Source organism: Alligator sinensis, unplaced genomic scaffold (assembly GCF_000455745.1).
Source record: "Alligator sinensis unplaced genomic scaffold, ASM45574v1 scaffold159_2, whole genome shotgun sequence".
NCBI classification, from domain to species: Eukaryota; Metazoa; Chordata; order Crocodylia; family Alligatoridae; genus Alligator; species Alligator sinensis.
In genome coordinates, this window is record NW_005841992.1 from 804,414 (window position 1) to 823,514 (window position 19,101).

Here is a 19,101-nt window from a genome sequence, read left to right on the forward strand (position 1 = left end):
AGACCCCGCTCCCAGCTCTGCCGCGCCCACGTCAGTGCTGGGAGCAGGGACTCTGCCCTGCTGCCGCTTACCAGACGGCATAAGAACTGCTGCCACTTGCCCACCCAGTGCGGAGGGGGTGGCGTGGGGGGCGGGCACTGCCGCTGCAGCTCTGGGAGGGAGGGCTATGCCCTACTGCTGCTTGCTCCCTTCTGCCCGGGGGGCGGAGGGGGAAGACCAGAGCTGCTGGCCTCACTCTCCCACTCCATCCCCTCAGTCCCTGCTGTCATGGAGGTGTTCCACCATGTGTGTCTGTCTGTGCAGAACACTCTGGTTGTTTCAGTCAGCATTGTGATTGGATGTCAAGACAACCAATTGGAGTGCTCAAAAAGTGTTATGGACAGACAGACAGATGGACAGACTAAGGATTTTGTTATACTAGAATGCCAGATATAAATAATGGGTGTAAATAGTGGGAGGGAGGTGACTTTGGGAAACCTCAGCAAATTCAAGACAAGTGCTGCCAGTCTGCATGCCACTTTCCTTTTCTCTCCTGCATCCCTCCAGCTGGTACAAATAAGAATCTATATTGTGCTGTTGCAGGTAGCTAAACAGACACTGAGATAAGTGCTTGTGCTTTAAGGTATAAACAATAAAAGTTTGGGATGTAGACCTGTCTCTTGACCCTTTATTTGACTTGCATGGTAGTGATACCTTATCTAAGAGAGAATGGTGGATCACTGGAAAGTGTAATTGTATCTTGATTTGGTGTAAAAAAATAAATAAACAAATAAAAAAAAAAGGGCAATCATTAAGGAAATTGTAACTATTCCTTAATTCTGTGTGTAAACTTGCAAAGAGGTCCTGATCATAGATGGACTGTAGTCTTGTTTCTCTAAAGAATGAGTGGTCCTGTTTTTGTTTTTTTTATAACAGTACCACTCTGTCCTTCTATACACCCCAGCCCAGACTGGGCCCCCCTTCTTTCTAAAGGCTAATGTGACAAGCTTATGTGACAAGCTTATTTTATAGAAACAAACCAAAGGAGAGGGATGGAAAAGGTGAGAGAGCATATTGTTTAATGAAGGATGACCCACAGAGCACACAATTTTCATTATACCAGGGGTGGGAAAAGCCTGGCCCATGGGCCGGATCAGGCCTGTGGTGGACTCAATTTCCCAGCAGCCCCTGCCTGCATTGCTGTGTCCGGTTTCCATGGAAAACCCAGGAGTGGCAGTGCCGTAACAGTGTGGGGCCAGGGTTTCCATGCAGCGTTGGCAGGGCATGTAGCTGGGTAGGGAACTGCTTCAGGGCTGGGATTTTGTGGTGGCGACAGCATAATCTGGAGCTGGGGCAGAGCTGTGATCTGATGCCCGCACGCTCTGGGTAGGGGCACGGAGGCAGCGGATTGCAGCTCTCCCTCAGCTCTGGACCACGTTGTCACCACTGCAAGATCCCAGCTCTGGTCCCAGACCAGCTCCCTGCCCAGCCATGTGCCCTGCCAGCCCTGCTGGGGCCAGTATGTCAGAGCACCACCACTTCTGAGATCTCCATGGAAACCAGTCGCAGTGATGAGGGCAAGGGCTGCTGGGAAATGGAGTCCAGCTGCCAGCTGGATCCACCATTTTGCCCACTCCTGCACTGTGCTGCTGTGAAGAAATCATCTCATCAAGAGCCATTAAAAAAAAAATGTAAAAAAAATCAGGATTGCACAATGCTAAATCAAGCTTTATGATTTACCAGGAACAAGACAGATACCAAAGACATATTTCACTTTTATTGTAACATAAACAATTGACCATTAAGATATAGACAACTATAACAACTGTTTTGATATCAAATTATGCCAATATGTTATGATGCAATGGATATATCTGCATGTTTCTGTAGTGAAACAAGTGTAGCAAAACCACGGCAAACCTGTTTCATTCAGGTTTAAAGTTATGGCAATTTAGCGAACTTTCTATGCTATAGTGTGGCATGAACTGAACTAATGTAGCTAATGTTAACATAGAGTGTAATAATAGTAAAATATAACCATGTTAGTCTTGTCCTATAAGCAACTTGAAAACTCCATTTTGTATCCTTCTGCTTGACATAAGTGAATGAACTCTGCATAGCCTTTATGTATGAGTGTGTGTAAAAGGGTGAATGGTGAAAGAATGGCATAGAGACGGGAGAAGATTTAACTGTTTATGTAAGCAACAAGGCGCCAAATGTAAGTTACCAGCCAGTAACTAACTAACAAACGGCTGGAGAATCCCTTTGAAGCTCGAGGGCACAAAGGAGATAACAGAAAAAGAAATTCTGCCAGACGGGCAACAAGAACACTCCAATGCTAAGATAAGCTAAAGACAAAAGAAGAACCGCAAAAACAGAAACTGGGTATGGAAAAACCCCAAAGCACTGAAACAAAGGATGCCAATCTCTATAAAAGAACACTTTGAAAATGCCAAGTTGGGTGAGTCTCTTTCTCTACTGCTGTTTCATCAGAGCACAGGTGCATCTGTTCACCCTGCTCCAGCTGTTATCTTCAAATCTGCTATCTTCAAATCATCATCTACTCAATAAGCCCGGGTTGGCCACCCTGGGCTGATACTGAGCAACTATTGCTGGTAACTATATCTGGTGTATGTGTGGATGAAATGGTTGTCTTGTGTATGTGTAAGCCTGTGTGTAACGATGTGTATGAGTTGTGTCTGTTTGTATAAATGGTGTGCCCGAACCTCTATGTCTAACTCATGTAATCAATAAATGTGACACCTTGCCTTATCCCCCTTTATAAAGTCTCACTTGTGATTTGAGCAATTGGCAATTTGTGTAACAACAGAACCACAGAGATATAATAGTTACATTGTAACAGCTGATAAGCACTCCAAAGTGGCAGTTCCCCATTCCCTTCCAACACCATTAAGAAGCAAGTTTGTCCATGGCCTTAGTGCTTGGTGTGAAATATCTGATTATGCACATTATTTTTTAACCTTCAAGAGACATCAAAGTATTATTTAAATCTTACCTGCTGTGTTCACTATTCTGTTTGCTCGAATTACTCCCAATGGAGTTTCAACTTCCCATGTCCCATCTGATCTAGAGTTTAGATTAGTCACTTGAACCGGGTAATTTAACAAGGCACCATATTTCCTAGCTCCTGCAGCCAAGGCCATAGTGAGAGAATAGGGATCAATGTGACCATCTCCAGGGTTATACAGACCAGCTAAAACCTATTATGGGTCACACAAAATGAATTCAAATTAAATTTGCAGTTTTCACCTTATTTAAGATTAAAGTGAATAACTGTTGTGTCTCATCTGTAAAGACTTAAATGAAAAATACATTTAAAAAGTGCAAAATATCATCAAAGCTACATCTGGTCAATTCTGTAACTATTCTATGGAATGGAGATTTTCCAGTACCACCATGTGTCTGTGATCAAAGAGATAAGATGCCATTGCTAAAAATTTTTAAAACCACTGAATGAAAAGACTATGTTAAATGTATGCTGAAAGTGTTATAAAAGGTTTCAAACAATTAACCATTAGGAATAATAATCAGATTTCCTTAACTGCCATACATTAACATGAATATTAACATTTCTTATTCTAGTAAATCTATGACAGTTGCAAAAAATTAACTATTTCTTAAAACTTAAAATAATGGTTGTGATTACCTCCACGTGTGGAAAACATGTGGGAGAGACCCAATAGAAGGACATCCTTGCAAAGTTCCCCATGGATAGCTCCATCAGGAAAAAGATTATATTTTTCCAGCAGAACTAGCTAAAGCTCTGCACAAAAATTCTAGGGATCACCTCTTTTGATAGATATCTGGAACCTGATGTTTATTACACTGCCAGAATAGGAACTCTTCACCAATATTTAAATCTCAAGAAAAGATGTTTCCATATAATAAGATTCTCTACCTTTTCCATGTTCAGTAAAGGACACAGCTCTTGTACTTTCTCGGGCCCAATAAAATACTGTTCTGTTGCATGCCAGCCAGCACGAGTCATTTGATATTTGAACTCATCAACTCTAGTAGGAGTTGAAGCAATTCTGATGCTGCCTGGATCATGAAAGCCCACAGCCTAAAACATTGATAACAAAAGAAAGTAGTTTACAATTAGGACTATGGTTCATCTTTCCCTAAAGGTCTGATTCTGCACCAGTGAAGCCGACAGGAGTTTTGCCATTAACCTTTTCTCAACACAGAATCAAGCTCTAACTGCTTTCAGAGTTTCAGGCCCCAGCTGAAGACTTCTGGGGTAGAGAAGAACAACTTGCTAATAAATGAAATCTTAACTAAACCAAGCAAACACAATATTGAAATGCACACTACCGTGTTTAAAGCACATCTTTGTTTTTTTTTTTGTTTTTCAGTGTTCTTTATTAATTGTATTCACTACATTTGATTAATCTTCTGACTTTGTAAATAGAATCCACATTTATATGGTTTCAAAAGTAGTTCAGACATATTTTATATATAAAATCCTCCTCTGAATGTCAGCAATGTGAACATTTAAGATATTGCAAAACAGACCTCATGTAATTAACAGACTACCCATCTTTACTGGCAAAATACAGGATTTTTAAACATATATAAATTGTACCAGCTGGACAGTGCATCCTCACATTAATGACTATGGCCCAATAACTCCATCCCTCTGCATAAAGAGTTCTTTGTCTAGTTATTCCGTTAAGAAACAGAACTAACTCCATTGCAGAACAGGTTGACAGACCAGTGGGAAATTACACAAATCTACAAGGAGACACTGTGTCCCTGCAGTGAATAGCCCTGGTAGTCCTTTCTATTTGCTTACAGTAATGTTACAATGGAGATGCACTAGCAAAGGTTCCTTAACTGGTGACTCTCAAAGAAATTTTTTTCCTTTAAGGAAAAGAAGAAGCTGTAGAAATTCACCGCAACATGGAGGAATATTAAATTTCAGAAAGAATCTCTAGGGCGCTAGTACAAAACCAATAAATGTCCCTTCAGCCTCAATCCTAACCTGCCCATTCCTCAGCTCCTCCACATAGCTCCAATCACTTTGCCAGTAGAACCTTCATAGAACACAAGGCAATGGAAGCAGTCACTTCTGTAAAAGAAAATGACCCTCTTTTCTGTTCGAGAGAGGTGCAGTGCTGGTGTGTAGGATCCTCAATTTAGATAGATCATGGAGGCATCATAAGTCCATGTAAATAAGGAGAGCTATGCTTCACTACTTTTCACAAAATTAGTGATCAACCAAACACAGTAAAATGGAATAGCACTGAATCACAATACATTCTTTGCTCACATATTTTGTTGAATAGTTTCAGTGATTTGTAGGTGAATTCCTCATAGTTTATGAGTGAACACACTGCTCTGTGTTTTATAATGGATGTTTTCCTTTCCTAAAGCATTTGGCTACAGAATTAATCTTGCTGGAAAGTAAAGTGAGGCAACAGGCTATCATGTGAAAATTAACAATTTGAAGATTAACCATGTGAGGATCATTATTGAGTTCAAATTGCATGTCCAATAGTGCTGATTAGAATAAATGATTTCATGTTAGTCACCAAACAGAAGGGCTCCTCCGAAATGGATAGGAAGGAGTGCAAATGTATTTTCAAGCATGGACCACGTTAAATCATCCGAATTCTCAAGCAGATATATTAAAGCTGGGAATGGGTACTTGTCAGCTTACATGATCTGGATCCTGAATACTATTTTTACTCATGGAAAGCTGATGCTGCAGAGACTCTTATTGCTTAATTTTTTAGATGTTTTATTTTGAAAAAATAAGCAGTAGTAAGAATGAGGTGGGGAGAGCTAAATTCTTCAGGATTAAATACTAGAATATGAATGTAGCATAGATATAAAAAGAACAGAATTACTTTGGATAAAGTAACCCCTTAAGATATGAGAACCTCTGTTACACCCATAGAGGCATGCATGCACGTAGATACACATATACAGCTTTTTCATTCCAAATGTTTCCATATGGTTCTTAGCACAATTAATATTGATCTGTAAAAATATTTTCAATATAGATGTATGAATATTAAGGAGTTTACCTGCTCAGTCTCTTCTTCCAGTGTTTCATAGAGTTTGATGCTGTAGTGATGGATTTTCTTCAGATTTATTCCAGGATGAAAATAAGTTGTTAAACCAGCCTTGAAAAATAAACAAAAACAATAACACAATTTGACATTTTTAGAAATGTAATCTTTTCTCTCTTTTTTTTCCAGTTGTCATTTGAAACAGAACTGCCCCTCCAATGTAAAGAAAAGCAACATATCGTTATAGCCAACTTAAAAAAAAACAACCCTTTCCTGGATTACATACATTCCCTTTCCATGGACAGATGTTTTTCCACCTGTCTGTTTTCATCATTATTGTCAAATCACAGTACCCTCATTACAGCTGTTCTCTCCTACAGTTTCATTTTTTTAGATCATTTTTCTATCTAAATATTTTGGAAGACAAAATACTAAGGACACAACCATCTGATGTCTTAAGATCTTAGGTATTCTTTACAAGAATGGAGATATTCACCAACGTATCCTGGCCAAATGTTAATAAGTAATACATCTTGGCAGTTTACATGGGAATGTATTCTTTGCTTTCTTTCTTAAATGCTGCTGTTAAACAATTTGGCATTTCAGAGGTGATTCAGAGCAATACGTCAGGGGAAAGCTTGCTGTTCTTAAGTGCATGTCAATTGATTTGCTGTAACTTTTTTGTCTGTCTACTACTATCCCAAAGTAAGTGAAGCCAAACCATAGTAATTAACTATCTTTCATTAAGGGGAGGTTCCATTAAACTTCCCTAACTTCAGTAAAGGACACAGTCAAAACAGTTATAGCAGATCTGCTGTACTCTACAGTAGACCTCCCTTCCTCACTGTTTAAAATGGTATAATTATTCATCTAAGTCCTCTGGAAAGAATTTGGTCTCCTTTTGAGTACATGCAAATGTAAAATCAATAACATAAGTTACTTGAGTCACTTCTGTATCTAAGGCCCCTAGCAGACTTTACACTTAGGACATGATTAACCAGTTACTTAATCAAGTCTTAAGGAGTAACCCAGCCACATGTTCATGCAATTAACAGTAATAAAACAGGGAATATATGGAATAATTTGTAGCTGATTCTTACTGTGCCGTAAATTGAACATGTGACTGCTGCGCTCCTGCAGCTGGGAGTGCTGATCAGAAAATTGGTGTCCCAGCTGTAGGCATGCCAGGCACCTGCTTACTAACTTGCTGGTGCCAGGGAGAGCCTGGAATCATGAAATTAGGCATGCCACACCTACTGTGTGACATGTCAGGATGCGCAATTGATGGGAGGATTCAGTGACTTCAAAGGTGTTTTCCCAACTTTCACCTGCAAGGATTCTATTTTTTCTGTATTTAAAGCTTATACAACAGCACAGTCTCTTTGAGATACCTCTGAAAAGACTTGTTGGAAACATCTATGCTATTAGAATCATTCACATGAATTATATAATGCAGCTGTGGTTGCTGTAAGCTATTTTATTACTAAGAGTCATGAAGTCATAGAGAAGTAGGACTGGAAGGGACCTCCAGAGGTCATCTAGCCCAACCCCCTGCCTCAAGCAGGATCATCCCTATCCAAATCCCATCCAAGACTTGGATTCCTAAACATGGCTGTACTGCAGATGATGCTAATAGAATACACAGGGCATGAGAGGTGCAATCATGCCAGCAACCATGCTAGCTCCTGAATGGGAAGCAGCGTAACCATGTTTTTACAGTGCTGCACACAGGCCAGTTTTCTGTCTCTTAGCAGAGCTAATCGCTGTACTCAGTATTGGTGAGACTGTAGCTAGAGTACTGCATCCAGTACTGGGCGCCACACTTCAACAAGAACACACTAAAACTGAAGAGAGTCCACGGAAGGGCCACCCATATGATCAGAGACTTGCATGGCAAGCCATAAGGGGAAAGGCTGAGGGACCTGGGACTTTTCAGCCTGAAAAAGAGAAGGCTGATAGGGGACTTGATAGTAGCTTACCACTACATCAAGGGCTCAGTGAAAAACTGTTCACCAGGGCACCCTTGGGGAAAATCAGGAGTAATGGGCACAAACTCCTGGAAGACCATTTCAGGCTCTACATTAGAAAAAATTCTTCACAACTAGGGTTTCCAGACTGTGGAATAAACTCCCTCCAGAGGTGGTGCAATCGCCTACCCTGGAAATCTTCAAGAGGAGACTGAACAGTCACCTTGCTGGGGTCACCTGACTCCCAATTGTCTTTCCTGCCTGGTGCAGTGGTGCTAGACCTGATGATCCCCTAAGGTCCCTTCCAGCCTTGCAATCTATGAATAAGCCTGCTGGCAGTGCCATGACTACTGTATATTTCTTCCAGTCCAGGAGCTAACAAATATAGTGCTTCTAAAGCCACGGACAGACGTTAATAGATTTATAGACATTAGGGCTAGAAGGGACCTCACGAGATCATTGGGTCCAGCCCCCTGCCCAAGGGGCAGGGAGTCAGCTGGGGTCAGATCACTCCAGCAGGATAAGCATCCAAGCATCCAAGCATTTCTTAAAGGTATCCAGAGTCAAGAACAAGGCAAGATGGGATCTAATGCACAATCCCAACAATTGCCACACCTGCAGGTCAGGAGACAACTGTGGGATCAAGCATCAGATCCCATCACGCCATATTGCTGGCAGTCCTCCTGCACAGGCAATTTTCACCCCTGTGGCTGGAAGACCCCATGAGTTGATCACAGCTTCCAACCCCCAAAGCTCACCATGCACTCCTGCAGCTGAAAGCTCCAATTGCTGATGGGGCTCCCAGCCATGGGAGCACATGGTATGTCTTCACGGGTGAGAACGCCAATCAGGTAACAGTACTCCCAGCCTGGGCAGCACATAGCACGCCTCTGCAGCTGAGAGCTCTGATGGCTAGGAACCTCATCAGTGATTGGAGCTTTCAGTCACCAGGCAGGGATACACAGCTGGGAGCCCCAAACAGCTGACCAATGCTCCCAGCCTCTGGAGCACAGGGGAGGCTGGGAGCACCAGTCACACGGTCAATTAAAGGCATGATAGGAACCAACCACAAAGTTATTACATGTGTTTTGTGTAGTAACTTTTTTGCTTATTCCTGGTTTTATCTCACCGTTAATTGCATGAAAATGTAGCCAGGTCTCTACTTAAGATGTGAATAGCCAGGTAATCACATGCTAAGTATAACACGCATCAGAGACCTAAATATTGCAGTTCCTTGTGCCCTGTGAATTATTCCTACTGGGGTGAATAAAAGAATGGAGGGTGTATGTGCTCTTCTGGGAGGAGGAGCATGCATCCTATGGGGTGAGGCACCCAGAGGAAGCACGCTCTACAAAGTGTGGCTATACTGGGTGCAAATTTTTCACAGTCCAGCTCTATCCATAAGTATCTAAAAGCTGTCATGAATCATATCATGATTTTTTTACTGTCTTCTTTAATTTCTGCAAACATTTCCCACTCATGGTTTTACTTTCTAAAACCAGTTGCTAGTGGCTCTTGTGTGTGCCACACAATAATACAGGCTAATGGGAATTTAGTTGAAAAGATTATATTGGAAGAATAGCTATGACATTTTTAAACACAAAAAATAATTTAATACATGTCTGAGTATCATTTGGCTGCAGATAAAATGTTACTGATTTCAAGAATGCTATTTATGGCAGCAAGAACCTGATGACCTGCTTTAGAATTAAATCACTTTCAGAAGAGGTTGCTTTATCTTTGCAATACTGATATATTGCTGGGTCCGATTTGGGAATATAACTATTTTAGGATTCTAAATGTGGTGATTATTTGCATAAAATAAAAACTGAGGTTGTCCAAATCCATCTCTATAGGATTCTTCAGTAATTTTTAAAAGCCTTTTTATATGTTGAATTTCTTAGTTCACTTCTGATTGTACTGTACCTATCAATGCATCAACATTTCTATGAATACAGGCATTTCTTTCAGCATATACAGATCTTGCAGATATGAGTACATCTTTACAACAATTCTGTAATAATTGAACAGCATAGTAAACTGAATTTTACAGAAAAAAGCATCATGTAAAGGGATAAAACATGACACCTGCTTCTTTAGAAAAAACCTGTTCAATTAATGAGTAAAGGCGATATATACTATAATGACAGATTTGCACCCTATGCAGCCCTGAAGCTTTTACTGCTGTTGCATCGAGTGTCATTCAGGATTTCAGATGCCTAGAAACTGCTGGTACATGATCTAGAATCTAGAGTTACTACATAAGGCTAAAAACAGACTGCCAGTGGGCATGTCTACATATGCTAATAATTCAAAGTAGGCTTACTGTACAGTAAAAATACTATGCAGTAAGCCTACCTGGGAACATGTCTACACATGCTCCATTGGGAGCAGCCTGGTACAGGGCTTTTCCTGCCCTGCTCTGCCCCCTGCAGCAGGCAGAGAGAGCTCCAGGCTCCCCCTGGGTGCCAGCCTGGGGGCTGGCAGGGAGCACAGGGCCAGTCCCCATGCACACAGGGCCAGGAGAGCTCTGCCGGCTGCAGCAGCACCTGTCTCCTGACCCTGTACACATTGGGAGGGGTCCTGATGTGCACAGGGCTGGGAGACAGCTGCTGCTGCAGAGCTCTCCTGCCTTGTGTACATGGGGACAAGCCCTGTGCCCAGTGAGGCTTCCCCATGCAGCCTGGGGCTGGTCCCAATCAGTTCCAGGCTGCAAGGAGAGTGTGCCTAGAATGGGACAGTTCCCAGCCAGCCCTGGCTGGGAACTGTCACTGCTCAACTCAGCTCCCAGCTTCTGTGTGGAGCTGGGAGCTGAGCAGTACCAGGATGGGGGGAAGACCAGGGCAGAGAGCTACCCCATCCTAGTGTTGCTCAGCTCCCAGCTTCCAGCCAGGACTAGGGGAGTTCCCTGTCCCCTGTGGTCCCCTAGTGTAGGGGCTGACAGGGAGAAAAGTTGCTCTCAGCCAGAGTCTACACAGGCAGTACTGCACAACATCTACCGCATAGTTAGTTTACTACCTGTATTTATGGGTAGTAACTAACTGCCAAGTAGACTAATTTACTGTGTAATAAATGTGTGGACATGTAGACAGTGCCACCTTACTGCACAGTAGATTAGTCTACTGTGCAATAAAGAGTCTCAAGTAGACACACCAAGTTTATTCCAGGACAAAGACTTTATCCTGAGATCCTACAGACACAAACTCTCTTCCACATGAATGCTTTGCCACAGGACAATCAAGGCTAATTCAAGTCAATTGCTATTCAGACTGTGTGATTGTCCCAGGCCTGTTTTGATGGGAGTCAAAAGCCAGGACAAGAAGCCCTGGATTAAACAAATCATCTGTTTTTAGCCTAAGAGAGAACTGAGAGTGACAACTTTGACACCTTTGATCCTCAGCTTCAGTAATGAGTAGGCACCTATTTAATTCATGATTTCAACCATTTTTGTCTCGGTATCACAATGGGATGTGCTCATGAAGGCTGTTGGAAAATCACCAAGTTCTGCTTCTGCAAGTACAACTGCAAGTACAACTGATCAGCACTTCATAAGCGATGTTTTTACAGATTTGTTTGCTACTAAAATTGCTCTGACAATGTTTTGGTCAATGTATTTCAGTCTATAGCTCACTCATGTAGGGAATGCTGAGAATATTAGAATATTTGTTATTCCTCATTCAGTATTTGAGCCGTGTGATCAGATATCTGCAATGCACAGTATTGTTTCTATTCCCTAATCCGATAACTTGACATTTATCAAATACTTGTGTTTTTACCTGAGAAGAATTTCATTTCTTTATGATTTTATATTTAAACAATTCTTAACTGAAAATATGAAATTTACTCTCTCTGTGTATAACTATGCCAAAACCTTTTATGAAAAGCAAATAAAATGGAATGCCAACTTTTATTTAGAAGTTTCAGGTATGTTCATGAATACTTTTTATTACTGTCCATTCAAAGACCCCCTCAAAAAATAACTGTAGCACAAGAAATTTTAGTGCACTTACTTCTCTTTTTGGGAAGAGAAAATAAATAATAGGTGACCATGTTAGTCGTACTGCTTAATGCTACTCGAAGGAATTTGGTACCTTGATGAGTACCAAATATGATAAGAAATGATAAGAAATAAAGAACTATGGAGAATAGAAAAATATCTCTAGAAAAAGCAGACTATTGCTTTCTGTGCTCCCTTCCCTTGCTGTACATAGCAACAGGCTTCTTCCATAACCTCCTCTTAGTCCATGTGGCTAGGGGAAGACATTACACATGAAACGGTTTAAGTGATCAGAAGCTGGTTTAAACCTGTAACAGAACAGATGTTCAGTGCACACAGACCATTTTGAAAATGGCTGAAACTGGTTTGGGATAAACTTGGTTGAATGTAGTAGTATCAAACTTAACTGATTTGGGTCAAATCAGTTTATGCAATGTCTGTCCCAGACCCCTTCCTGGTTTATGTTAAATCAGAATCCTCCACCTGGGATCCTAGATGCTTTGCAACTCTGGGCAAGGCTCTGCTATTTGCTCTAGCCCCCCAGAGCTGGCCCCTCCCCTCTGCTCCCTGGCTGCAGCTCCAGCAGAGACTGCATGTATAGCAGAGTCTGCCTGGCTTCCTCCTGCTCCCCACCCTCTCCCTCACCACTCCCTGCTCAAGCAGGGATTTCCCCCTCCCCTCTGCCTTACACAGACATGGCTCAGCATTAGCTAGCATACCACATGCTGCCTAGAGTCTATGCTATGAGAGACAGGACAAAGGCAGACAGGACAGTATCCGGTTAGGGATTTTTGGAGCGAATCAGCAGGTAGCTGGTAATGTCCCTCCATTCCTTCCTTGGAAAAATAATTTAAGAAGAGCTTGAACTAATAGAGAGAGGCTTTTGTCTTCTTGATGGGCTGATAAACACTGAGTTAGGTGTTATAAACACTGTGCTATCAACTCCCTGCTGCACTTGTCAGGAGCAGGGAGAGAGGGGGAACCCCTCCCTAATCAGAGCATCCTGTGGAGGCCTGGCCACACCCTTCCCTCAGCTCAGTACTATGGAAGGGCAGGGAGGGCTGCTTTAGCTCCCCCCAGCATCTATCCTGAGCCACTGCCAGCATGTGCCTGCATTTCTTCAGTTCAGAGCACGTGTCTTTGCAGTTACAAACCAGTTTAGCCTAGCCAGGTTGCAAAGATTGAATCAACTCAGGCTTTTTGAATGTCTGTCCCTAGCCCATAAGAGGAGACTGCAAATCTAAGGTTGCAAATCTAATGGTGTATGAAACTTTACCTTATCTCATCCAGTGTCTACTACAAATGCTGGCAGAGAAAATATTTAGCCATGAAGCGCACATGATTCTGTGTACCAAGAAATTAATTCCCTTAATATCAGCGTGGCAGGTGTCAGCAGGTAACAGTGCTACATATATTTTTCCAAATTATTTTTCTTAAGGTAAAAGTAAATGTCCAGTCTTTAAATAATATGTTGTGCTATTGGGAGTTTCTATTTGGCAAAGTTCCATGTTGAGGCACTGGCTGCTTGACAAGAAGCTGTGGAAGCACAGGGCTGTGTGCCATTTATCTGGTCTCTGCTAAGAGTCAGTTCTTGAGGTAGTGATGCTCTCTGGAATATAGTAATTTGTGCTAGGCTAAGATTCCTACAGTAGAGACTGCTAAAATGCTCTTTTGGGATCCCTCTGTGTCAGGACAGAACAAATGTATAAATCAACTAAGTGAAAACCAGCAGGTCCTGACGATCTCCACCCCAGAGTGCTGAGGGAATTAGCAGAGGTCATTGCGGGACCCCTGGCACAGCTTTACGAGCACTCATGGTGCTCTGGCATGGTGCCAGAGGACTGGAAAAGGGCCAGTGTGGTTCCCATTTTCAAAAGAGGGAGGAAGGAGGACCCAGGAAACTATAGGCCAGTCAGTCTTACCTTGATCCTGGGTAAGCTTTTTGAGAGAATTATCCTGGCGCATGTCCACAAGGGCTCAGTCCTCGGGCCTGCACTATTCAACATTTTCATCAGCGACTTGGACGGGAGTGTAAAAAGCACCCTGTTCAAATTTGCAGACGACACTAAGATGTGGGGAGAAGTGGGCATGCTAGAAGGGAGGAATTGGCTGCAATCTGACCTAGACAGGTTACAGGGGTGGGCAGATGAGAACAGGATGGGTTTCAACACTGACAAGTGCAAGGTACTGCACCTGGGGAGGAAGAACCAGTAGCATACCTACAGGCTGGTGGAACTCCTTTCTCGTCAGTGCAGAGGCAGAAAAGGATCTTGGGAGTCATTATTGATGCCAAAATGAACATGGGCTGACAGTGTGGGGACGTGGTCAGGAAGGCCAACCGTACCTTGTCATGCATCCACAGATGCATCTCAAGTAGGTCCAAGAGGTGATCCTCCCCCTCTATGCGACACTGGTCAGGCTACAGTTGGAGTACTGCGTCCAGTTCTGGGCGCCGCAGTTCAGGAGGGATGTGGACAGCATTGAGAGGGTCCAGAGGAGGGCCACCCACATGATCAGGAGTCAGCAGGGCAGGTCCTACGAGGAGAGGCTACAGGACCTGAACCTGTTCAGCCTCCACAAGAGAAGGCTGAGGGGGGATCTAGTGGCTGTTTACAAACTAGTCAGGGGGGACCAGCAGGCATTGGGAGAGTCCCTGTTCCCCCGAGCACTCCCAGGAGTGACAAGAAATAACGGTCACAAGCTCGCAGAGGGTAGATTTAGGCTAGATATCAGGAGGCGCTACTTCACTGTCAGGGTGGCTAGGATCTGGAACCAACTTCCCAGAGAAGTGGTGCTGGCTCCTACCCTGGGGGGATTTAAGAGGAGGCTGGATGAACACCTTGCTGGGGTCGTTAAACCCCAGTACTCTTTCCTGCCATGACTTGATGATCTGCTCAGGTCCCTTCCAACCCTACCAACTATGAAAATGTATAAATCAAATAAGTGACACTTAGACTATACCCACACTCTGCACCCCTACTCTGCTCCCCTGGAAAGTGACATGCAAGAACTCAGACATCTGCCATTGGGGAGATGCTGATATTAGAATAGGAGGCTCTTTGTGAAAGAAGAGGCAAAAATATTTGCGTTCAACTTTTAAAAATAAGCTCTTACAACTCTCATATTAGCATGTCCTCTTGAATGAATGTTTGCAGTAAATATTTGATAACAGATTCACTCTAGAAATGAAAATTAGAGTTTAAACAAGTCCAAACTATTTTAGTACCATCACACTGCTATAATAAATGTTAATAATCAATTATTTTCACTTTGATAACACCATCCAATCAAGAATATCAAAAGGGTTAACCAATATTTGTTTCCACTTTACAGATAGGGAAACTGGAATACAGGAAGTTTAAGTCACTTTTCAAAGGTCACACTATGAGTCTATCCCAAAAACAGGATCAGAACCCAGTGCCAAGCTCTTATTTTGTATTTAAATAATAAACAGTTTTCTCAGAGGCCCTGGGGATAGGACTAACAACAATTTTGCTCTATTGTCAGATATGAACAGTCATTTGAAATCTGGTTCCATATTCAAGACCTTATAAATTAACAAAATGGCTCTTACTGCATGCCAGGTAGATCCAGCAGTGAGTTCAGATTTCTCCAGTAGAACAACATCTTTCATGCCAGCCTTGGCCAGATGGTAGGCTAGACTCACACCAACACAACCACCTCCGATGATCACTGTCTCTGCTGTATCTTTCCATCTTTCTCCCAAGGAAGAAGATGGCTTTTCTTTTCTAAGGGGAAAAAACACCATCACAAACAGGACACTTGATCTTTTCTCTGTTTTTTTGTACTATGTTTGTTATGGAACCTATAGCCTGGAGTCCTGCTTCGTGGCTGGGAGTCCGAGGTTCCAAGATAATACAAATAATAAATGAAAATAAATGGTCTTTTACATTCTCACCTGATTTTAATATGTAAAATATTAACTTCAAAGATCTGCCTTTAAAGCAATTGTCCTTAGAACTTCTTATCCATATTCAATAGTAAAAACCAGAAAAATTAAACTGTTTCCACTCGCAACTCTTGTCCAATATTAAATCTTGGACAAATGTATCTCTTCAAGTCAGTACCCTATTTCTCAGGTAGTAAAGGCTGACTTCACCACTGTAGTGACTGCTTCCAAATTTGTCTTTTCAAAATCACTACTGTATATATAAATAGCGTATTTTTTAGAACCACTGTTTTATACAAAAGTGTTTCAGATAGTAACGGCAATTTTGAAATGAAACCAGCTTGTGTGCAATGATAATGTACGCTTTTCTACACAGTTGTAAACAGTGGGTGCATTCAACAATGCTGTCATTGGTGTTCCCTGGTGCTATATAGTTTCCCACAGCACAGGCAGCCAGTTTGCTGTTACTTTCTGAAACCCCCGTGTATATGTTTTTTTTTTAAAAGCAAATATTGAAGGCAAGATATATTTTCAACAAGTGCTATGAACACCAGTTTACAAGGTTTAAATTAATGTCATGAAACTCAAGTTTATTTTGATATATTCTAATCTGCTGAAATTAAAAAGTTAAGGAGACCTTGCTAATATATGTTAAAGTAAGGCTTCTTCCAATGCCTTGTAGCTACCCTCGTTCTCCTCCAAGGCAGCCACTCTTGGCCAGTTTATGCTCTTAACTGCTACTTTCCTCCAGTTTTAAACCCAGCTTGTCTTCATGCCGCTTATCCCCTTCCCACATGCTGTGGCCACCAACTTTTATCTTTGGGGCCCACTGAAGTGCTTTTCTTTCATTTTGCCTTCCTTTCCCTTCCTCCATCAAACCTTCTTCACTGTAGCTAGCTAATCTGCACATACCAGGAGCCTGCCCTGTATCTCTTCCTCCTAAACCCCAGTCAGCCTATCCTAATTTATGGAAGTTTGGGATATATAAGAAATAAAGCAATAACAATGTAACTGTAAGTAGGAGAGGGAGATGAAGAATGATTATTCAGTCATCAAATGAGTTCAAAGGAGGCCACAGATTCTCTTCAGCCAGTCCTGCTCATGCATACATGAATTCTACTTTTGAGATTATACATTTTCTGAGTTAAGATTGCGATGCTGAGTAAAGGTTTGTTGGATATTTGTGCTGTCTTTGTGAAACAAAGGTAAATCAAATGCAGAATTTATTTTTTTCACATTCCCTTTGATGAAATCAAACCTGGCTGGCACACCTTTTCTCAAACAGATTACCAGGGCCCATTGATGCGCCTTTCCTGTGTATTTATCTTGTTTGTTGACAATACAGTTAAAGCAGTAGTCAGTTTGCCATGTACATATTAACTAAATGAGAGATGGATAGCATAAGCTTTCATAAACTGTGGGTTTACTTCATCACTCAGAGCAGTGGTGCTTAACCTTTTGGCCTCATAGGCCAAAAACGTGGCACAGGGACCAGGCCGAATCAGACCCTGAGGGCCAGGATTGGGCCCCAGGGTGCCATGACACCTCCACCATGCCCTATGTGCTAGGATTGGACTCTGGGGCCCTGCACTGCCTCCACCTGTTCCTGCATGCTGGCCCAGGGCCTCACAGTGCTCTGTGCAGCCCTGTGCGCTGGAACTGGGGTCCCCATGCCCTGCACACATGATCTAGTACACTGGGCTGTATCTGGCCTGTGGGCTGGGGGTTGAGTAGCTCTGACTTAGAGCAGTAGTTTTCAACTTTAGGATTGAGACACCCCTCACTACACTCAAAAAAAATTCCCGCTCTTCATTTTCACTTATTTTTTTGACTACAGAAAAATAATAGAGCAATTTTTCTGCTGCAAAGAACTGAGAAAATCCACAATAGGGCAGAATGCTTTTAACACTATGGATTCCTATTCACAACTTCTGGGTTTATCTTATGAATCATGTTTGTACACCTAACAGTGTGTGTTACCCTTGAAGGGATCTCAAGGAACACCAGGGTGCTGCAACACCCTAGTAGAGAATCACTGCCTTAGAGCATAATAGAAATTATGGACAGAAGAGATCAAGACCAGACCATCCAGTCATCTGTCCCTACTGAGAAACATGGTGTTTTTGCTCTGCTCATTGATGGAAAACTTTGGATCTATGTACAGCAAAGACCTTCCACATGGAAGCTCTTTCACCTGCCTTCACCTAAAAATCTTCTGCCTTGTGACACTACACCCAAAATAGCAAGGCAGGACAGAAAGAGACCCCAGGACATGCAGTTCATTGCCCAGCATGGAGGCAGGATCAGTGTACCCAGACCAGTGGCTGTCAACCTTTATAGACTCAAAAAATGCCAGGTCTTTGTTTTCATTTGTTTTTATGACTGTGGTCAACAAAGGGAACATAAGAGCAGTTTTTCTGCTGCAAGGAACTGAGACGGCAGAATGTACCAGACACCACGGATTCCTTCTTGAATCTCTGGGCTTTTCTTGCAGATCTGGGGTGGGCGCACCAGTGCACTTGCACCCCCCTTTGATTCCTGCTCCACCCAAAGTTTAAAATCAATGGCCTGCCAGTGGCAGCAGCATCTCTAGTCAGCCACTGCTGCAGGAGTCACTTGACTGCATGACTCATTATCATCTACCTGATCCCTTCTAAACTCTTCATTCCATTATTAACGGTCCTCCCTTCTTTTTAATGGTCTTGGTGTTCCTCCCATCAAAGCTGCCTTTGCTCTGCAACTCGGCACTCTGTGGGTTGCTCCTGGCCAGGATGCTCCTATGCCGCAGCTCTGCAGATTCTGTAACTCATTCCAGTGAAGTGACACTGCTGCTTGCTTCCCTCTTGAACTGCGGCCCTAGGCCCCCAGCCTGTTAGCACAGCTTCTAGTTTATTTTTAACTGGGGAAAAATAGGAGTTCTTGTGTGATGCCCCTCGGACCCCCCGCCCCCGTTTCCAGCACCCAGGGCCCCCCGCGGCTGCACCCCTGCCAGCGCCGCTTTGTGCAGAACCGGGGGGCACCCTTGGCAGGATCTCAAGGCACCCCCGGGGGCCAAGGCACTTGGTTGAGAAGCACTAGTGGTGCTCCACCGTCTTCTCCAGCTGCCGGATGGGCAGTGCCCGTGGGCTCCAGGCCATAGCCCGATCCAGGTGCGTGGGGGCCCCACTCAGCACGTGCGGGGAGCGGCCGTGACCCGACTCTAGCCCGGCC

At 43.0% G+C, this 19,101-nt stretch overlaps 1 protein-coding gene across 1 annotated transcript in view; it reads right to left on the reverse strand.

Annotated features, from left to right (window-relative positions):
- DMGDH (dimethylglycine dehydrogenase) overlaps positions 1-15,765 on the reverse strand; it is a 92,995-nt gene extending 77,230 nt beyond the window's left edge. The window contains exons 1-4 of the mRNA XM_025201399.1: positions 15,556-15,765; positions 6,033-6,131; positions 3,899-4,063; positions 2,996-3,200 (exon numbers count right to left, since the gene is read on the reverse strand). Coding sequence (XP_025057184.1) covers positions 2,996-3,200; positions 3,899-4,063; positions 6,033-6,131; positions 15,556-15,750 — 664 coding nt within the window. The 5' untranslated portion in view covers positions 15,751-15,765. The remainder of the gene's footprint in view (positions 1-2,995; positions 3,201-3,898; positions 4,064-6,032; positions 6,132-15,555) is intronic.
- Between the last annotated feature and the right edge of the window lie 3,336 nt (positions 15,766-19,101).